The sequence below is a fragment of the Pyxicephalus adspersus genome, chromosome 5, assembly GCF_032062135.1.
Source record: "Pyxicephalus adspersus chromosome 5, UCB_Pads_2.0, whole genome shotgun sequence".
In the NCBI taxonomy this organism is placed as follows: Eukaryota; Metazoa; Chordata; class Amphibia; order Anura; family Pyxicephalidae; genus Pyxicephalus; species Pyxicephalus adspersus.
In genome coordinates this window covers 76,129,039-76,149,075 of record NC_092862.1, presented here as the reverse complement: position 1 = coordinate 76,149,075, position 20,037 = coordinate 76,129,039, and the positions used below count along the sequence as shown (strand labels likewise).

At 34.6% G+C, this 20,037-nt stretch overlaps 1 protein-coding gene across 1 annotated transcript in view; it reads left to right on the top strand.

The window, feature by feature from the left end:
• The window catches only part of LOC140331139 (dynein axonemal heavy chain 5-like), a 160,821-nt gene that overhangs the window by 37,080 nt on the left and 103,704 nt on the right, over positions 1-20,037 (top strand). The window contains exons 23-36 of the mRNA XM_072411892.1: positions 545-632; positions 1,650-1,773; positions 3,459-3,622; positions 6,712-6,804; positions 8,983-9,180; positions 9,366-9,446; positions 9,549-9,953; positions 10,032-10,150; positions 10,870-11,006; positions 11,114-11,276; positions 13,422-13,533; positions 15,346-15,474; positions 17,975-18,174; positions 19,816-19,969. Coding sequence (XP_072267993.1) covers positions 545-632; positions 1,650-1,773; positions 3,459-3,622; positions 6,712-6,804; positions 8,983-9,180; positions 9,366-9,446; positions 9,549-9,953; positions 10,032-10,150; positions 10,870-11,006; positions 11,114-11,276; positions 13,422-13,533; positions 15,346-15,474; positions 17,975-18,174; positions 19,816-19,969 — 2,167 coding nt within the window. The remainder of the gene's footprint in view (positions 1-544; positions 633-1,649; positions 1,774-3,458; positions 3,623-6,711; positions 6,805-8,982; positions 9,181-9,365; positions 9,447-9,548; positions 9,954-10,031; positions 10,151-10,869; positions 11,007-11,113; positions 11,277-13,421; positions 13,534-15,345; positions 15,475-17,974; positions 18,175-19,815; positions 19,970-20,037) is intronic.

The window sequence follows — 20,037 nt, the reverse complement described above, 5'->3', positions numbered from 1 at the left end:
ATCTGCCACAGTCTCAACTGTATGCAGCCACTTGAAAAACATAGTTTCCAACCTCTCCTATTCTCTCTGAAGTCAGTGGGAAAGGTTGGGACTGTGGTTGAGCATGCAAAAGAACACTATTGTTCTCTTGGGTCTGAAAAAGCTCTAATGATTACCTAAAAAAATGGCCAAGGTCAGTGCTAGACTTCATCCGCAACACTCTGGGGCTTGAGGAGGTTATTCAAAGGAAAGGTGTACTAAAGTAAAGCAAAGAAAGGTGAGAAAGTCCAACTAGTGAGGGCTGCATTGAAGTTGCTATGCCAATCATGATAAACAGCAGCTGTATAGTTGAAATGTTAGCTAGTAACTTTCTGTGTTTTTCACAAAAAAACCCCCAAAAAACTGAAAAAACACAATCGAACTGTATTAATAATATAAGTATTGCTGTGCAGACTGCTATACACAATATCCATAAGAAAACAGTTGTATTTGAAAGCAATGTTACTCTACTTATTTTTATATTGAACAAAATATGTTTTTACATTTATGCATTGATACAATCTAGGCAAAGCAAGCAAGTGGAGCTCTGTTTGTATGAAATGATTGATGCCCTAAAGAATAAGCTGAAACCCTCAGACAGGAACAGTCTACAGGTAATTCATGATTCATCCTGTAAACTTGGGATCTTCTCACAGTGTCATTGAGGAGCACTAACATAATTTGGCTTGTTACATACATGAGTCTTGTGAATATGTTCCTGATTTTTAAGCAAATATCAGCACTATCTATAATAATGGCCAAGTATCAAGAAGCTATTACATTTCTCTCATATAATTATTTTACAGACACATTATAGTTAGGAGGTCTACTGGCCTCCTGCTATTACTGTAAAGAAAGAATTTAAAGTGTTCCCCTTTCCATTAATAAAGAAATCTGTGTCACTGGCAGACTTCTTAGTATCATTTTACATTAATCTTTACCAGCTGCAGTTCTCAGTTCCCAATGCAAGCCTGGAATACAGGACATCCAGAAATAGGGGTCAATCAATTAGAAGGTGTCTACATTTAATGAATTGACCTCTGACAAGTGGAGCGGCAGTAACACTTACCATTATCAACACTTCTTGTACATTACATTTTTAATCACTAACATTTTCAGACATACTACTTGCTCTAAGGCAGGTTTACATTTTGCTGTGTTATACATTTAGGAAGGGTTATTTTGAAAGCATAACTAAATTCAAGAATAAAATTTATTATTTTACAGCTTAGTCTTTAAATTTAGATTACTTATATTTATTATCGTTTCATTTTCACTAAATAATTCTGCAGTAATAGTCAAAACGCTCACTTACTGTATCTATAGAGAAGCAGTGTTATCACCCTAGGACATAATTGCACTCCCTCTTTCCTGTTATATTATAGATGAGCGAGATTCTTTAATTTTTTAAACTGGCATAACTGAGAACATGTAACTGATTAAACTGCAGCAACAGGTAGTTTTTGCACTAAAGTATTTTATAAAGGAGATAGCAATTTGCTGTCAACTGAATATTTATCATACCAAAAGGGACCAATGAGAAGTTTATTGAGTAGGTTTGCACACTATTTAGAACAAGTTCATTTTTAGATAGTGTTTTTAACATATTTTCTGTTATGATTCTGTTGCAGGACTCATTTGCCTGTTTACATCTTGATGCTAAACAGAAAACTCGCTGTCAGGAATGTCTTCCCTGTAGTTACTATAATGTGATGGGTCATTTATGCCAGAAAAATACAGACTCCCTTGTAAAATGTAAGTGCTACTGTTTTGTGGTTTTATTTTGGGTTGTTTTTTCCTAATATATTTTTACAAATGGTGCTTGTAAACTGTAAAAACAAAATCATAGATTTTTGGGCCTAGGAAAAACAGCTCTAACACTGTAGTTAGTGCAACAGAGACAAATTTGAATAAAAATTTTAGAAAAACCTAAATGTAGTGCACTAGAATACCTGTAAGCAGAATAGAGGGGGATGTTTAGGAAGCGTGGTTTTACTGGGTGGGTTCTATGTGGATGCGATTGGGTTTTTGCATACAAGTTGTCACCAAGTATGCATTAGACACTGTTTTATTAAAACTAGATTGCAGTTATTCTGTAAAAGATATATTGTTTCCCTGTTCCCCGTTTGTCATCAAATACAGAGACTAACAAGATAAAATTGCAGACTACCATCACAGGTGACTATCACAATAGACTATTAGCACACTAATAGACTAGCACAGATGATCAATCATTTTAATTTTGTACTTGTTTAATTTTGAAGGCGTTTTGAAGTTGTTGACTATCAGTGATATATAGGCTGCAGTGTTTTCTTTGATAAAACCTCAGTCAAACCTTTTACATTAGATAACTTGCAGATCAAATAACAGCCTAGTATAAATTAAATCACCTAAAGTCATGACATTCTGAACCACAGAACATCTTCGTTGTTTGATTGCTTTTAATCATTTACTTTACCTGCCTGCAATGAAATCTGTGCATGCAGGTTAAAAATGTATCAATAAAACATTAGTTTATATTCTACCTAGCTTTAACATTTTATCCTACTGACTGTCCATAGGAAGCAATGAATTGGGACTAGGGCCATTAAAGTCTGCATTGGGCAATATTCAGTGAAGTGCAAAATGATTTAAAGAGTAAATAAACTCAAAAGTCCCCCAAGACAAAAAAAAAAAATCCACCTACTTTCAATCCTGCAGTGCAGTGGATTGGTCCAGAGGTGTCTTCCATCGCGTCCGGCGCCGTCCTGGTATCCGTCGCCTAGCCAGCGCGCCGGGCACCGCCATCTTTGTCTTTTCTTCTGGGTTCTTCTTCCTAGGTCACCCAACCCATGCGCAAAATCGGGTGACATAGGTTGGAAATAAACTTGCTGATCTCACTGCGCATGTTTGTGATCGCCAATTTTTTCCTTTTCATCAAAAGGTTTCTTCTGCGCATGCCCGAGATGCTTGGGCATGCGCAGAAGGAGCACCCAAGAGCCTCCCGGGATGCATGACATAGGTATCCTTGGAGACTTTACGCTCCCATTCATTGAATTAGGGGACGGTGCTGCACCCTTTTTTTTCTAAAAAAAAAGTGTTGAACTTAAAAAGAAAAAAAAAAATCAGAATTTTTACCGTACATAAAAGGGTTGTCGACCCTTTTATGTAAAGTAAAAATTCTGAGTTTAGGTACTCTTTAAGTGCTTTGTTGAATGATAGTGCATCACATTTGTGAATTCCCAAAATCCTGGAATGAATATTGCACTTTAGAAACATGTAATGGAAATTGTAAAATGGGACTGCTGTGTGTGTTGTTTTTGTTATTTGTTTTTTTTTTACATTTTTACCTGTCTAAACGAGACAAGAAGAAGAATAAAAAAAGTGTTAATGTTTTTTTGGACTGCTACACTGCCTTTCTGCGTACATATTGATCAATTATGTTTTTCTTTTTTTTAAAGGCACAAAAGTTTCATTAGACACTTTAAAACGTCGGTTACACACAGTAAGCTCCAAATATCAGACAACAAAACTTACAAAAGACAACTCAAGCCCACTGTTCAAAGCTGAGATCCATCTTGCTATTCCAAATGTTGTCATGCGACCTAGCCTGGAAGACATACAAGTAAGAAAATGTTAAAACCTTGTTTGACACTGCTGTAAATTGTTTTTTTAAACAATCACTTAATAAAGTGTACCTTTGCAATCTCTGTTAAAACTACTGCCCTGCACAGACTTCTTTAGAGCCCCTACCTATCATTTCACCAATGTGACGATGCCCCAAGCTTGTTATGTTTACTTTTAAGTCACCGAACATAGCCTGGCAGGTGTTCTACTTTGTATCCGGCTGGTTAAAGTTTACTAGCTCAGTGGCATTATGAACAAAATACCCTGTACAAAGAAGATTGTAACATGTGATATGTTTTCCACATTTTATTTTATTCCATATTTTTAAATTTAATTTTTTTTCTATTGCTATACAGCGCTATACAAGCTGAACCGTAATTATGCATAAAAATGGCATGCGCTACAATATTGCAAATATTTCAGCAACCCAAAAATAAAAAATATTGTAGTGAATATTAGGATTATAGGAAGAAAGGTTCCTACTTCCTGATAATATATATTATATACGGCTACTGTGTAATCATTACTGGACTTCTTGTATAGGGAATGAGAACATCTGTGTTTCAACCTAGCCACTCTTTGGCATCTCACTTTTTTTCTGTTTCCTTACCAACAACAATTAAAAGAAGAAGATAGCGTTGGTCCCAACTTTTTCGTTTGGATAGACTGGAGAAGTGTTAGTACCCCTGATGGATAAAAAAAAATAGTATTTGTTAATGGTTTGTTCTGACTCCAGTCAAATAGAGTGGAGTGGACAGATTTTCACTTACTTCCTACCCATTAATTTCTCTATATATATTTAAATAAAAAAAGAATTTGAATAGGAGACACAACTTTACAACTTCTCATTCAGCGCTTAATACAAGTGGACCCTAAAGCATAAGAATATCAGTTTTATAAGGCCTTATGATACATCAGTGTTATCATTAGGTGTTGATGTTATTTCCTTACAGCTACCAATCAGATTCACAGTTTTAGAGCAGGAATAATACAAAAATGTCAGCAGCTATTGGTTATTTTAATGACTAATCTAAAAAAACAAAGCTCACAAAATAGATGTATGATTATTTAGTGTCTTTAATTACACTGGGGAATGCATTTTTTGTTGAGTTAGATCTTACACTTTTTGGCTGGTAAATCAAGTTTTTTGCTATAACGTTCAGTTTTTACGATACAGGGTACTCTCCATTTTTGTCAAAAAACATACAAATTTTACATACAATGAAAAAATAACGAAATAATAACTTGATTGTACTGTTTATTTAAATTTCTTTTGTTCATAGAAAGGATTTATTGATACTCTATGACATTTTTTTTTAAAACATTTGAAAATTATTAAGGTAAGCGGTTAAGAAAAAATTTACGCTTACAGCTTTTCCTGGAGTGTTCAGTGTTAGGACAATCCCGCCAGATGCTCCAACAATAGTCAGCCATCATATGTCCATCCCAACTACCCTGATACCGTCCTTCCATGACCTTCAGATCTTGGTGGAACTGTTCACTTTGCTCATCACTGACTGCACCAAGGTTTTCCGGGAAGTTAGAAAGATGGCTATGCAGAAAATGCACCTTGATGCTCATATTGCAAACAAGCATTTTGTAGCTCTCCAAGAGTTTCTGGACAATTTCTCTGTAATTTTTTGCTCGTGTCAAGAAAGTCCTTGACAATGGCTTTGAATGATAACCAAGCATTCTTTTGGACTGCTAACATTGTCCTGATGAAAAAACAAACTGCTTCATCAGACCCAGTTTCATGTGCAGAGGTAGGAATATAAAATTCTTTCTGTTAACAAGAGGCTCATGTAGAATGTTTGGATCACCTGGTTTTAGGGCAGATCTTGGAGGCCAATTCCTTTCTACCCAATGCCTCTCACAAGCTCTGCTGTTCCACATGCACAGATAACAGGGATACTTGGTGTATCCCCGTTGCTGACCCAGAAGGAAGCATACCATTTTAAGGTCAACACAGATGACCCAATTGTGTTGGTGATATTTCAACAACTCAATGACTCTCTTTATCTGCATATTCTTCACAAAGAGAAACTAAATTGCCAATTGGGACTGACCCAAATATATTGCCATTGTGAAGAATGACACACTTTAAGCTCCACTTTGAGCTTTTGATGAATAGTCCTCATTCAGTTGAGCTATAGATTGGAATTCCCAATTCCTCCAATAAACCAGGTATGTTATGGCAATACACAAAGCCCCTATCAGTTTTAAAGTACTGCAGAAATGCTAGGAGATCTGAAGCCTTATTCGATAGTCCCAAATTACTCAACTCATGCTGAATCTCTTACCAACATACTAGTCCTCTTCAATCTCAAACTCATCATCATTGTTGTCACCTAGTTCATCACCATAATCATGTTCTTCAAGAGAGGGTAGTGTTACAAAAAACAGCACTGGGATTTTATCTGAATGAGCCACTGGGTGTATAGCCGATGGTAGACTAGGATACTCCATGCTTCATTTATTTTTCTTGGTATATCCTGATGTTTTCACTATACAAAAGTAACAGACACTGAAATGATCTCCTGGCTTTCGCCAAACCATAGGTATACCAAATGGCATCTTATCACGCGAGACTTAAGACTTATCTTGATCACCAAGTTTAACATTGAAATAAGCTAAATAGGCTTGCTCTACAAATGTGCTTTGACTGGGAATGGTGAAACTGCCACAGATATGACAAAATGAATCAGGGTTGTTTAGGCACCTAAGACGAGAAACAGCGGAGCCAGACATGATCTGAAAGAAAGGAAATATGTGTGTAAGTGGAAAAATACATTTTGCTTATTCACTACGTAGAGCAGCGCACAACCCCTGACCAAACTGTCTTGCATGTAAATGAATAGCCTATACAAATCCACTCTACAGTAATCGCATTAATATCAGCAGTAGAGAAAAAAACCTGACATGATAGAAGAAACTAACTGCACTTTCAGAATCAGCATATCTATTTTAGTGTAAATAGGCTTAAAAATTGAAGTCAACAAAAAATGTATTCAAAATTGTTCCCCAGTGTTATTGCTTTCAGAGATGATGTTCCGTTTTTTCCAAGGTGCTTTTTCTGTTCTTTTCCAGATTGCAGTGAACAAAGCTATAAATATTATATTGTCAGCAGCCAAGGACATTCCCCTTTGGAATTTTGCACATCTACATCACAAACAACAACAGGTAATGGACTATCATGCCCTTGCTAAGCCTATAAAATCTGATGGACCTGATGGCAATGTCATGAACAGTGCTGAGATCAAATTTATTTGTTTTTATAAACAAACTAACTTTTAGGGGTATATTTATAAAACAGTAAATCTGACATTCAGTAGCATTACCTAGTGGAGAATCGATCACTACCACCTAAAACACATGCACCTGAAAGATTCTTCACTGATAAATATTGAATATCAGATGCACTAATTTCAAATAGGCCCCTTAGATATGCATTAGGCTATTAACTTTGGCATACTATGTTAACACTGATTTTATCTGTGCATTATTTAGAAGCATTAACACATATACCATAATTTTATGCCATATAAACACAAATCTACATATCATAAAGTAGTGTTAAAAATTAAAATACATCCTAAAAAGTATTCATGTAGTTGAACTCATTTTATAGCTCATAGGATGTATAGTTTATCTACATACTGCCAGTATACTAGTATAAAAATGTATGGTGTGATAGAGGCTACAATCCAATAATAAATATGAATTGACTCAAAAGACATATACAATGTTTGGTGAGGAAAGCTAAGGCACATACACTTTAATATAAATCTATTAAAATAAATAGATCTGCCTTGCATTTGCAGTGTATCTGCCTGAATTTGATAAGTTCTTTGGAGAAGTCCAGGATTACATTTGTATTTTAAAGCCTAAATATGATTTTATAGATTAGGTTTTGATCTATTTTACAATTTAGGCAGTATTTCTACTTACAAAAAAGTTATTTAAACACACAGAAAAAGTTTTTGCAGAATAACCTTGAAAATGTAGTAGGACACTTCTGAGAAATGAAAAGTCAGCAGTATTTACAGTCATCATCTAGTAATGATGAGGTGTCCTGCTTTTGCTCTCTTGAATCCCTCATATAGTTCCACAGGGCATTGTCTGCTTGCTATTGTTCAGCCGTGTCCTGTCATGTTTAGTCTCAGCATAGCTGACGCTTTTCTCCTCCCAAAGACCCATTGCAGCTTTCTGTTCTCTTTACATCAAACTGCAGAAGATTCTGACTAGAAATACAAATTACATTTAAATTATTGAGAAATAAAAATTATGTTTAAATTCTAAGTAAAGCTAGCGTTAAGTGTGTGAAAGCTGGATTTAAAAATTACTGTTCCATTAAGTCTATTTTTAATGAATTAATAGAAAATAATATGTGCTAGAATAAAGCCACGTGATGATGATGGCTTTGCATAATCCTTGCCAATTATTCCATTTTGTATGTGAAACATTTATTCAGGCCATGATTTTACATTTTGCAATTAGTCACTTTGCTTAGCAAACAGTAATTTCTAGTTAATTGATCTTGTAGAGCCCTGGTGCCCAACCTTTAATCTGTGAACCTTATGTGGCTCTTGGTAATGATTGTGGAGCTCTTGAAAAACCTGGGTAAAGAAAATATCAAATGCAACACCAACAATAGTCAGGGGGTAGTAAAAAGCACAGATATGAAGGATACATTTCTATATGGGCTTGAGAATGAAAAATGTCACTCCAATGTATTGTGTCTTCAGTCTGTGACCACCTCCAGAAGAATTTGAGTCATTAAAAGTTCCTGTCTTATGTATGCAATATCTGGCCATCTCATGTAGCATGACCATAGTCTGTCAGCTGTGTGTATCATTTGAATACACCACTTGTGGGGGTGTCAGGTGTCTGTGGAGGTGTAAGGGGCCACATTTGAGAACACTATTTAAAGATAGTTGACAACTACTTCCTTAAAATGTCAATATTTAAAGCTGCTGAAATGTTTGTGTGTTTATTGCTATATATATAGCATATATATAGCATCTCTAATATATGGGACATGGACATTACAGTATGTTAGTGAACATGGCCTTCTAGAATATGTTAGACTTACAACCCTCGACTGAAGAATTCTGATTTAGTAATAGTCGGCATAGTAATCTTTATTTGTCATATGTCTGTTTAAAATTCTTCTATATTTTGTGGGAAAAAAAAAAGGTGTTGTTGATGGGGACAGAGTCGTAGATCAAGACTAAGGATTGGTATGGTTGTAGCCCGCTATTAACCAAACATTTTCTGTAGCATGATCTCCCTGGCTTTTCAGGTAACATTACTGTCTGTACATGTCTTTATTCATTTGTACTTGTAATATATTCACAGATGGAGCAAAATGCTGCTAGAGATTTGGGAGATGAGCTTACTAAAATGGTTGTGCTAAAACCTTTGGATAAGCAAATCAGTGAACATAAAGATGTGAGCAAAGTTGTCATCCAGCTCAGCTCCATTGTCTTGTCTCTTAAAACGGATGCTACAGATGTGCTCAACAGCTTTACTACATTTTCTGGAATCTGGAATCAGGTAAAACATGTGTCACTTTCTTCTCTGTATCTAGCATGTCATACTTAAATTTTGTATAAAGTAATACGCCTGCAGATGTTTGCCAGTAGTCTTGGTTGTCTAACGTTAGTTCCTGTTTATGAAATAAATACCATTCATACAAAAACGTATCTTATTTATTTTAATTTGATTCTGTTTTTTTATAGGATGTTGATGAAAAAGTAAAAGAATTCCTTGACACTAACCCTGTAATGTCTGAATTCCGCAGTCAACTAAGTTATTACTCTGTAAGTAAAGTGAATTTCTGCTGTCTACACATAGCTATTTTACAACGTATCCAATTACTGTACTTGGGTTGTATTAACTAATATTTATATTTTATCCTACAGCAATTGGAATCCCAAATCAGCGAGCTTCCAGGTCACTGCATTGTTGGCTCTGTTGACTTCTCAACCGACTCTCTAAAAATGGCATTGGTACAGGAATGTCGCCGTTGGAAAAGAGCAATTGGTTCTGCTTTAAATAAAAAAGCAGCAATGGATATGGATGAAATTTATTCCTTTATTGATAACCTTAATAAAAGACTGAATAGACCCATTAATGATCTTGATGATGTGCGTGGAGCTATGGATGCTCTGAAAGAAATCAGAGAGTCAGAAATTAGGATTGACATGATGATTGGACCTATTGAGGAATCTAATAGTCTTCTGGTAAAATACGATCTACTATTTCAGGATGGCAATGCGGAGCGTGTAGATGGATTAGCTTATGCTTGGAAGAACTTAAACACACAGGTAAACTTAATTCTTGAAATGTGTGAATTATGAACATCGTTATCATATAAACAGGGTTTTTATTGTGTCTTTTTATAGGTTGTGCAAACCCAGAATTTACTCATCAAAGTACAACCAGAGATGAAGACCGATTTGCTGGATGGTGTGAAAAAGTTTCAGGTTGATTGTGCTGATTTTTATCAGGACTATGACTCAACGTAAGTATAGTTAATAAATGTTTTTCTGTGATTGCCTACCCCTGGGACACAACACAAATGAGCTGTAAGACCTGTGAGCTTGTGTTTTAAATTGTCATTTCTTAATCTTAGAATTAGTGTTTTTTTTTATTAGCTACCTTGATTGATTTGCTACAAATTCATTTGTGTGTTTGTATGCAGCTTTAGATACTTAAAATAAATTAAAACCTATTCTAAATTCAAATTATTCTATGTTCAAATTATATTCGTCAGAATTCAAGATATCTTTGTAGCATAGGTTAGTTAGCTAGGTATTTGGCTAAAGAATTTGTTGGTGTTGTAACTTGCCATACAATGAGCTACTATTCAGCTGAAAAAATACTTAAAAGTATTTCTCACCAGATCTCATTTTTCAGTTATCAATGGCCCTCAAAACAGAGATTTTTTTAAACATATATAATTTAAAAGGTGTTTATGTGGATATTTATTAGCATTTTTTTCATATTATGGTTTATAATATATCAGAAATAGATCAATTTCCCCAGTATAATTTTAATGAATACAATGTACCTATGGAGCACAAAATTAGGTCTGTAGTGTTATATGATATTTATGGTAATTAGTATTCATAATTCAGTTCCCTCAAAGATTCTGCTGTTTATGCTCATAGAATGTGCTATTTGTCTAAAGCCTGATAATGTGTTTTAGCAAAGTGATAATTAAGACACATGTTTTCACAGGGGACCTGGTGTAGAAGGTATTCCACCCAGAGAAGCAAGTGACAGACTGCAAGTTTTCCAGGCCAAGTTTGATGAACTTTGGAGGAAGTATGTTACTTTTTCTGGAGGAGAAGAACTTTTTGGCCTGCAAGTTACAGGTAGCTTTTAAAAAAAAAACTGTAGGAATCTAAGAACAGCAGTGTTTAAACACAAATGTATTATCTGTAGCAAAATTCTTGACAAAATTATTTTTGTTGAATTTTAGAATACTCGGAACTGCAACGAATTAAACGTGAACTCTCATTACTTCAGAAACTCTACGGCCTTTACAATTCAGTTATAGATAGCATTAATGGGTATTATGAAATACTTTGGACTGATCTGGATATTGAGAAAATCAATAATGAACTCACGGACTTCCAAAATAGGTTGGTATTTTTTATTGTTCTAAGATTTATAACTGAAAATGGCTATGGACATTAGATGCAACTTCCCTTTACCCAGATATCATTGTCATTTTTCCCTTAATGAGAATTTCTAAAGGATCATCCTCTTCAGAATCAACTAGTGCTGGTTTCTTAACACATGACCAAATGATCACTAAAAATATGGAAAGTCTTTGCAGCATTCCTTTCCATGGCAGTCAACAAAGTTTTGTATCATCCTCTGAAATTTTGGTATAATCTGTGATAACTGCACCACCACATTTAAGCTGCGTACACACGTGCAATTTTTGTCGTTGGAAAGGATCTTTCACGATCCTTTCCAACGACAAAAGACTACACGATGCATGAACGGTGCTGTACATACAGCACCGTTCTGCTCTATGGAGAGGGGAGTGGTAGAGCGATGGAGCGGCACCCTGCTGCGCGCTCTCCCCCTTCACTTGCATTAGGATCGCTCGTCGTTCATCGTTCGTGGATCCGCCAGGACGGATCCACGGACGATGAACGATGCCGACTGTACACACGCCAGATTCTCACCCGATATCTGGCCGATGCCGATTATCGGGCGAGAAAAATCTGACGTGTGTACGCAGCTTTAGGGTCTTGAAAGGTAACTCTTTCTTTACTTAAAAAAATACTTTACTTTTGTTAAACAAAACAAAAATATGTGTATACTTTTTGCACAAGCCTTTTTATAATTAATTGTTTATTAAAATTGCCCTTCTAAAACAATCTGAAGCCATTTCAGATTTTCCAAATGCTGACAAAATGCATTTAAGGGTGCTCTGTACACCATTATAGCCATTTCTTGTTGATCATGTGATTTTTGCAATATTATACTAATAAAATAATTCTGGAAACAATTAATAGTGGATAGCCATTTGTCATGACGTTTTAAAAAATACTTAAATAACTGTATTTTACCAACCAGAAGAATGTTTTTCTTCTCAGCAAATATGGAGTCAATGGGCTTTGGGTACATTTGGAGCTGCATTCTTCTCCATACTGGAGATTGGGTTTATTGGGAATAATAAAGCAGCTTGAAGCTGGGTTGATTCATTGGGTCTGATTTAATAAAGCTCTTCAAAGCTGGAGAGGATACATGTTTATCAGTAAAAGCTGGGTGATCCAGAAAACCTGGAATGGATTTCTTCAAAGTCGTTTGCTACAAAAATGTTTTAAATCCGGGACCAGATTCATTCCAGAATTGCTGGATCACCCAGCTTCACTGCTGAAAGTGTATTTTCTCAGGCCCATTGTTTGAAGAGGTACTAATGCAGATCATTAGGATGCCAACTGCAAGTCAAATGCCCTTTATCAAAATCTGAATGAGCTAAGAAGTCAAGCTGAAGTCAGCTGAAAGCAGGATGCACCTAAAAACAACAAAAACTACACAAGCCCAAAATCCATCGACAAAGAGCCTTAAATTTCTAAATGACCTACAAATAATTGTTTTTATTTAGCAACATTTTTCACAAGTTCACCATGACATTATGCAAGAATTTACAAAAGATAAAGAGCAGAGCAAAATATAAAAACATTAAAACATAGCTGATTTCTGCAAATGGAATGTGTTGAAATAAAGGAACAATTAAACAATGTTTGTGCAATTCCTTCTCCTGCTTCTCTCATTTAAAATGTGAAAAAATATAAACTGCTCAAATGTTTCTGAAAAAAACTTTATGCATTTGCATCTGGGACCTAGTGCTGCAAAAGTGCTAACCACTGGAATGCTGGAATTGCTGGGATTTTGTTGCCAAAATCCTAACACTGTTGGTTGCAGTGTATGGGAAAAAAATGTGAGACACAAGAAAGAGAGCACGGTATTTCTTTCATGAGGCTTGGGAACCACATTACATTTTGGGTTTGGTCCTTTTTTAAAATGTAGTCTAAAATTCTGGTATGATAATACATTTTGCCTTTTAGAAAGATGTGTTTCCTAGTTAGGCAATGTGTAAATGTTGCTAAAGTAGTAATCTTGTGTTTCAGGTATTTAAATGAAGCAGTATTGTGTTCCTGTTTAGTTTAACAAGCACAAAATTGGTATACACTATTGCTAGATTCATGTTTTTGAATGTCTATAATGATGTTTACATAACTCATGTTACTCTATTACTTTGCCTGTAGAATTCGCAAGCTGCCCAAAGCACTAAAGGAGTGGCAAGCATTCAATGACTTGAAGACCAAGATTGATGATTTCAGTGAGAGTTGTCCTCTGCTTGAAATGATGTCAAATAAAGTAAGACTATAGTTTTGCATTAAATATTTGCATTTCAAAGGATTAGTCTTGCCAAAAGTTATTATGTCTACCTTGGGCTGTTTTAAATTTTTCTACTGCATCTTTTATATTTTTATATTTCTAAGTATTAAAATCAAAGTGCAGCAACGAGGTTAGGACTTTTTTCTTTACATCTGGGGCAGGTATAGAAACTTAGCAAATGAAGTTCTGAGAACTCATAACTCACAACTGAGAATTCATTGGGTGGTTTAGATTTTCAGCATATGCTGAAAAGTAGGAATATTTGTTTTATGATTATTATTATATTTATTTGTATTCAAGTGTGAAGATTGTGCAGTGCTAATTGTTTTTTTACTGTTATATGTATATATTTACATATATGCATTTTGACGGTTTGTTATGAGTTCTGCAGTACAGAATATTCTGGAAAACCAATGTTACTAGCAGTTGCACTGTTGTTGAAAATTGTTGTCCAATCTGACTTTCAGATAAGTTCACCAAATTAATTTTGATAACCAGTTCAAAAGTTAAAATATGTGTTTTAAACAGAGTTTGACAGCTGCTATCTAGGGATTGCTGGCGCTGTAACATAGGAAAGGCGCTTTAAGTGACCTCTGTGTACAGGCGCTATTAGATGTGATAACCAGAGAAATTCATTGTTTAAAATTTAACAGATTATACACCCCCAGTAATATTCCCTGCATATAGAATGTGTCCTTATTGTATGTCTGATGGCATTTTTAATGTGGTCAGTTTAACACCTTTGTGAACTTAAAAAACTGTTTAAAAAACAGAGAATCAAACATTCTTCAACAACTTTCCTCAAACATTCCCTGGTGGGAATCAGTTATTGCCATTGAAACACATGAGATTCCCACCAGGTAATGCTTTAGGGGCATATTTAATGCCCTGTTTTATAAATTGAGCCCTAATTGTTTATAAAACCTAAAAGCTCAAGTTAAATAACTCAAAAAGATGACTTGATTGTCTTATCAGACAGCTAAGTCTGATGTTTTGGTCAGACAAGTCCTGCCACAAGGCATGCTTCTTCTGCTATGAGGTCTCAATGATAAACACACAGTAAATTCCTTGTTTCTTTATTGTAAACAAATTAATGCATGCAAATATAAAAACATAGATCAGTATTAAACAATTTCAATAAAAATGACTTAATATCAATAAAGTTTTTCTTTAATCATCACTTTTTTTCTCGCATCCTAAATATTTTATGACTTATAACCCTTTCCTGGTTCATCCTGCCCCAATGTGAGTTATTCCAGTCAGGGATCATGGGGCACTATATATAGATCAAATTATATATAGACCATTACTTACATAGGTATTTGACATTACACATAATATTTTTTAACTTTTTTTCATTTTAAAAGGATTTTTTTATTATGTTCATGTAGTTCTACTTTATATGTCCCCAGTTTTCTCCATATTATAAGTTGTTGTACATCCGTCTTTTATTCCGCCTGCATTGACAAGGCTTTTTAACTTCTGCAAAAGATTCTAAAACAAGTTAAAGTAGTTATTAACTGTCTTCTGACAGTCTGAACAATTCGTAAAATGTAATATTATTAGAGATTACACTTTGGAAATCAGAAATGTACCTTGTTTCATCCTTAATAATTTTCTTCTTGAATAAATTAAATTATACCTTAGGTTGCCAGGACTAGTGTAGGGATATTTCACCAGCTGTGTTTCATTGCTCCTAGAGCTAAATGGCTTTTTATTTCTTGAATACATCTTTGATTGCTGCCTCATGCCTCCATCTTGTCTTATTCTGCTATTTGTCTTGCTCACCAGGCAATGATGAAAAGACACTGGGATAGAATTTCACAACTTACTTCTCACACTTTTGATGTGGAGTCTGAAAGTTTTTCCCTGAGGAACATAATGGAAGCCTCACTTCTGAAGTACAAAGAAGATATTGAGGTAATGCCTTGTAAGACTGGTATAGGTTGTGGTTTAAAAAAGTGACTTACAGACCTTGACCGTTGTCAGATATTATGGGATCTTTACTTATTTCTATTGTAGGATCTTTGCTACTACTTCCTCCACTATTTATTGAGGACACCAATGGTGGCCCTGATTTAATAAAGTTCTCCAGGACTGATGAAAGTAGACTATCATGGGAAAACTTGGGTCATGGAGCACACCTGGAATGGATTTCTTAAAACACTTTTTTGCTATTAGTTAGTTTATTCCATTCCAGGTTTGCTTAATAACCATGGTTCCAAGTGCACTACTTCCTAACCTCCACATTTTGTATGCTCTGGTGAAAAAAAGTAAAAATAAATTTTACCATATACTTTCTCTAAATAAGGGAATTGTATGTCTGTTTAGTTTTAATCACCAAATAATATATCTGTTATAGAAGTTATAAAGTACCAGGGCAATGGCTAACACTTGACTAATAAACAAAATAGCAAGAACCGATATTTTAAAGTGTTACAAAATATTGCTATGAGTTTTATTTTTGCATTTATTAATTGGTTCATTGTCTTTTTTCATTGTAAAACTTTTTGTTTAGCCTTTCTATTAAGATGTCAGTGATGCTTGTGTGTCTTTTTCTGTTTAACAAAAGTATAATTATGGTGCTTGTTGGTATTGCTTATTGGGATTTAGAGGGGATAAACTACTTACTTAGATTGCAATATTGCAAAGGTTCTCCCTTTTCTTCATCCCTCTGTGTTCAGGAAACACTTAAATACTAAATTGCTTTAGAAATTGATAAATTGTTGCTAACCCAATCCTTGCTGGAATGATATAACTTTTAAAATGTGAAATGTAACGCACACTTAGATAATTGAAGTGTCCACAACTGTGCCTGCTTTTTATTGTTGCTTTTATCTCTGGAGTATTGTGAAAGAAATTCCATCTCTAACAAGGGCTGTCATTGTTCAGTAGTACAAATTGTAAGAGGTGCCAGTGGCTTTTAGAATGAGTCACATGACAGAGGAAAGTGAAGAGAGGTGAAACTTTCAATTGTTGTAGCAGAGGGACCCACAAGTGCGTGTGGGTTGTGAGTTTGGAAAAAAAGAGCAATCTAGTCTGCAGGTGGCTGTTCCTCTTCTGTATCAATTAGTTGTGTTTTGAGTGAGGCGAACTATTGCTGCCTGCAAATTAAAGCATGTGGAGATGTAATTGTTGTATGAATATTTATGTCGGACAAATGAGAGCATACGAGCTATGCAATTCTTCATTTGTTTCGGCAGTGCGTTACTTGACTTCTTGAGTATATTTTGCTGTTTTATTTTCTCTACATCAATTAGCTATGCAAATAGCTTTGTGCTTTTAAATGCATTAGTTGGCTTTTGGAACTTTAGTACTTTATGTGCAAATTTAGAAAAATGTTCAGATAAAAAAGTTCTCGCTCATTAAAAGGCAAACAAAACACTGACCACTTGCAATTTGCAGGTTAAATTTCTTTAATATAATTAATAGATTTAATAGCATAAAAAACAGTTGGTATTTCATTTATCGCTAATGGCTTTTATGGTCATTTATTTAATCCTGCAAACCCAGTAATGTTATTAAAGGGTACTGCAAATGTGTTACATGAAGGTAAAGGGATAATATGTATTGGTTTTTACAATTTATTTGAAATTGGACATTAGTATGACCCTACTGCCTTTCTAGATTATATTTAGTGTAGCATCCATCTTGTTAGCAGCTTCATAATGTGTTTCTACTATGTAACATACATGGATCAAACACACAGTCATATTCTGAGTCAATATTGCAGCGTTTATGGCACTTTATGGCTCAAGTGAAAAGCTTGTGAAAAAAGTTATTTATGGTTAAAATACAATACCACCTATTGGTCCCATGTAGGTTACTGATAATAATTTCCATTTCCTTTGTTTAGACCCCCCTAGTGTGTTTGAAATATGTTTCAACACATAAATTATGTATTGTAATTTCTTTATTTTAACTTCTCAGATAAAATGTTTTGAGTGGGATGAACTATATATATTATATTAACAAAACTTATTGGGCCTGAATTAAATGAAGCTGGGTGATCCAGCAAACCTGGAATAGATTTCTTCACTTGAACGTGTATCCTCTCCAGCCTTGGATAGCTTTAATAAATAAGGCCCAAAGGGTAACACTTTTAAGTTTGTGTGATCAGGCAGTTCATTATTTTTTTAAGTCAAAGGTGTGCGGTGGTGGTCACATCAGGGGAAAACATATATAGTTTGTACCTGACATCTATGTCACTTCACCTTTCAGTCTGCTGCTCTAGACAAAAGCCGGATTAAAAGCCCTTCTAGTGTTTGATGGCAATCATAACCTACATAGAGATACTGTTAGTAAAAAAAAATCAAAGTTTTTACACTGTATTTCAGCAATACAGAATTTTAAACAATTGAGAACAAGGTTCAGAAAGAAATGTGAATGTTTCATGCTTGTCTTGATTTTTATGTTGTAGGACATATGTATCAGTGCTGTCAAAGAAAAAGACATTGAAGCCAAATTGAAAAATGTCATTAATGAATGGAGTGCCCATGTATTCACTTTTGCCCAGTTCAAATCAAGAGGAGAACTGCTCTTGAAAGGGTCAGACACCTCTGAAAAAATTGCTCTGATGGAAGACAGTCTCATGGTATTAGGCTCCATTATGAGTAACAGGTAAAAAAATGATTTCCAGTAAAACATTTGTTGCAATATCTATCCACTTTGATCAGAATTTTTGAGAATACATATATTGCATATGCATAGTGGTAGCTTTACTAACATTTAATCAGGCTATAATATGTACTATGCATGTCCACATGATGAAATTATTCTTTTGCTACCATAAAAGTTTTGTTTAGGGGTGGCTGTTATATTGTGATATATATGATACCATCATTTACAGTAAGGGGCTAATAAGTATGAAAAAGTTCCAGTTGTCATCTTAAAAACTTTTTCACATAGTTGCATATTGAAGTGTCTTTACTTTACTTTTATGTGCTGACTTTTTAAGGCCTTAAGTGTCAGAATATTTTGTAAAATGAACAGGAATCTTTACACAAACACAATAGTATTTTTTTTTATCATCTATATGCAGCAAATAATGCAGCATGGTGAAGTACCCATAAAGAGAGGAAAAACCAAAATGGACAAGCTGAATTCAATCTGATTCTATGACAGCATGTCATTATTTTATTATATATATATATATATATATATATATATATATATATATATATACACACACACACAGACATATATATACACACAGACATATAAATACAAATATATACATGGTCTTTACCATGGGCCTGAATTTAGTGAATGATTTAAATTTTGCCTGTGCTGCCATTTTGTTGTTCTGTGAAATATTTGCCATTGCGTGCACACATTTTTGCACTTTTTTAATATGTAATCTTCTAAGCTCTACAGATTTCATTTCTGCAATCCAAAATATGATCACACTCTGCAGACCTTTATGCCGTTAAAAAGGTTGCATCTTAAATGTGGATTCATCCTATTGACTAAATGGCTTTTAAATGGACAGACACAGAGAGAAAAACTGTAAAACTCCCAGCAGGCTAAGAGCATCTGAACAAAGGCGCAGTTATCACTAGCTGACATTTATGTGGAGATTGGTGTGACATCTCTATTTCTGTGTACAGATTTGATCAATGTTTATGAAATGCTTGGAATTAGGAAAACAAACATGCTGACATTTATCCAACCCAATCCTTCTTTCTTTTCTAATATAAAATTATTTTTAGGTAAATTATAGATCTTTAGATTCTTGGACAGGACTGATATATTGGGGCATGTAACACCTGTCATACCCCATAACATCTTACACAAAACCATTTTTTAAAATATATCTAAAAATATTTGATAACATTTACTGTTATTCTATACATGTTTACATACGAATATACTTTTATTAAGGCTATGTTCAGTGTAGCTGTTGCCAATAGGTGTTGTTTTTTTTGACTATTGTGCTGGTGCTTGGAAGCAGTGCATTTTTTATGGAATTACATACCAGTTGGAGTTTTCCACCTTATCGTGTATGCTTTATGTAAGGTCTGTAAAACTGTATGAAAACTATTGCAAGCAAATGCCTGAAAAAAACTAGGGAGCAATTAACTCCTTCATTTATATTAATTAGGGGGCAGGTAAATGCAGTTGACTGCAGAAGTACCACTTATAAAAAACACTAGTATGAAATTAGTACATAGGCCTAGTGGAGAATATTAACTGATTTCCAGTAAATATCCTCTTTATTATTCCTTATTACATTTACATTTTGAAATCTTTGCTTCACAGGTATAATGCGCCATTTAAGCCAACCATACAACAGTGGGTGCAAAAACTATCTAACACAACAGAAATCATTGAAAACTGGCTTACTGTGCAAAACCTCTGGATTTACTTGGAAGCTGTGTTTGTTGGTGGTGACATTGCAAAGCAACTACCTCAGGTATGTATTGACATATTACAGATAGGTGCCTAAATATATTCATTTTATCATCATCTGAAGACAAAGGA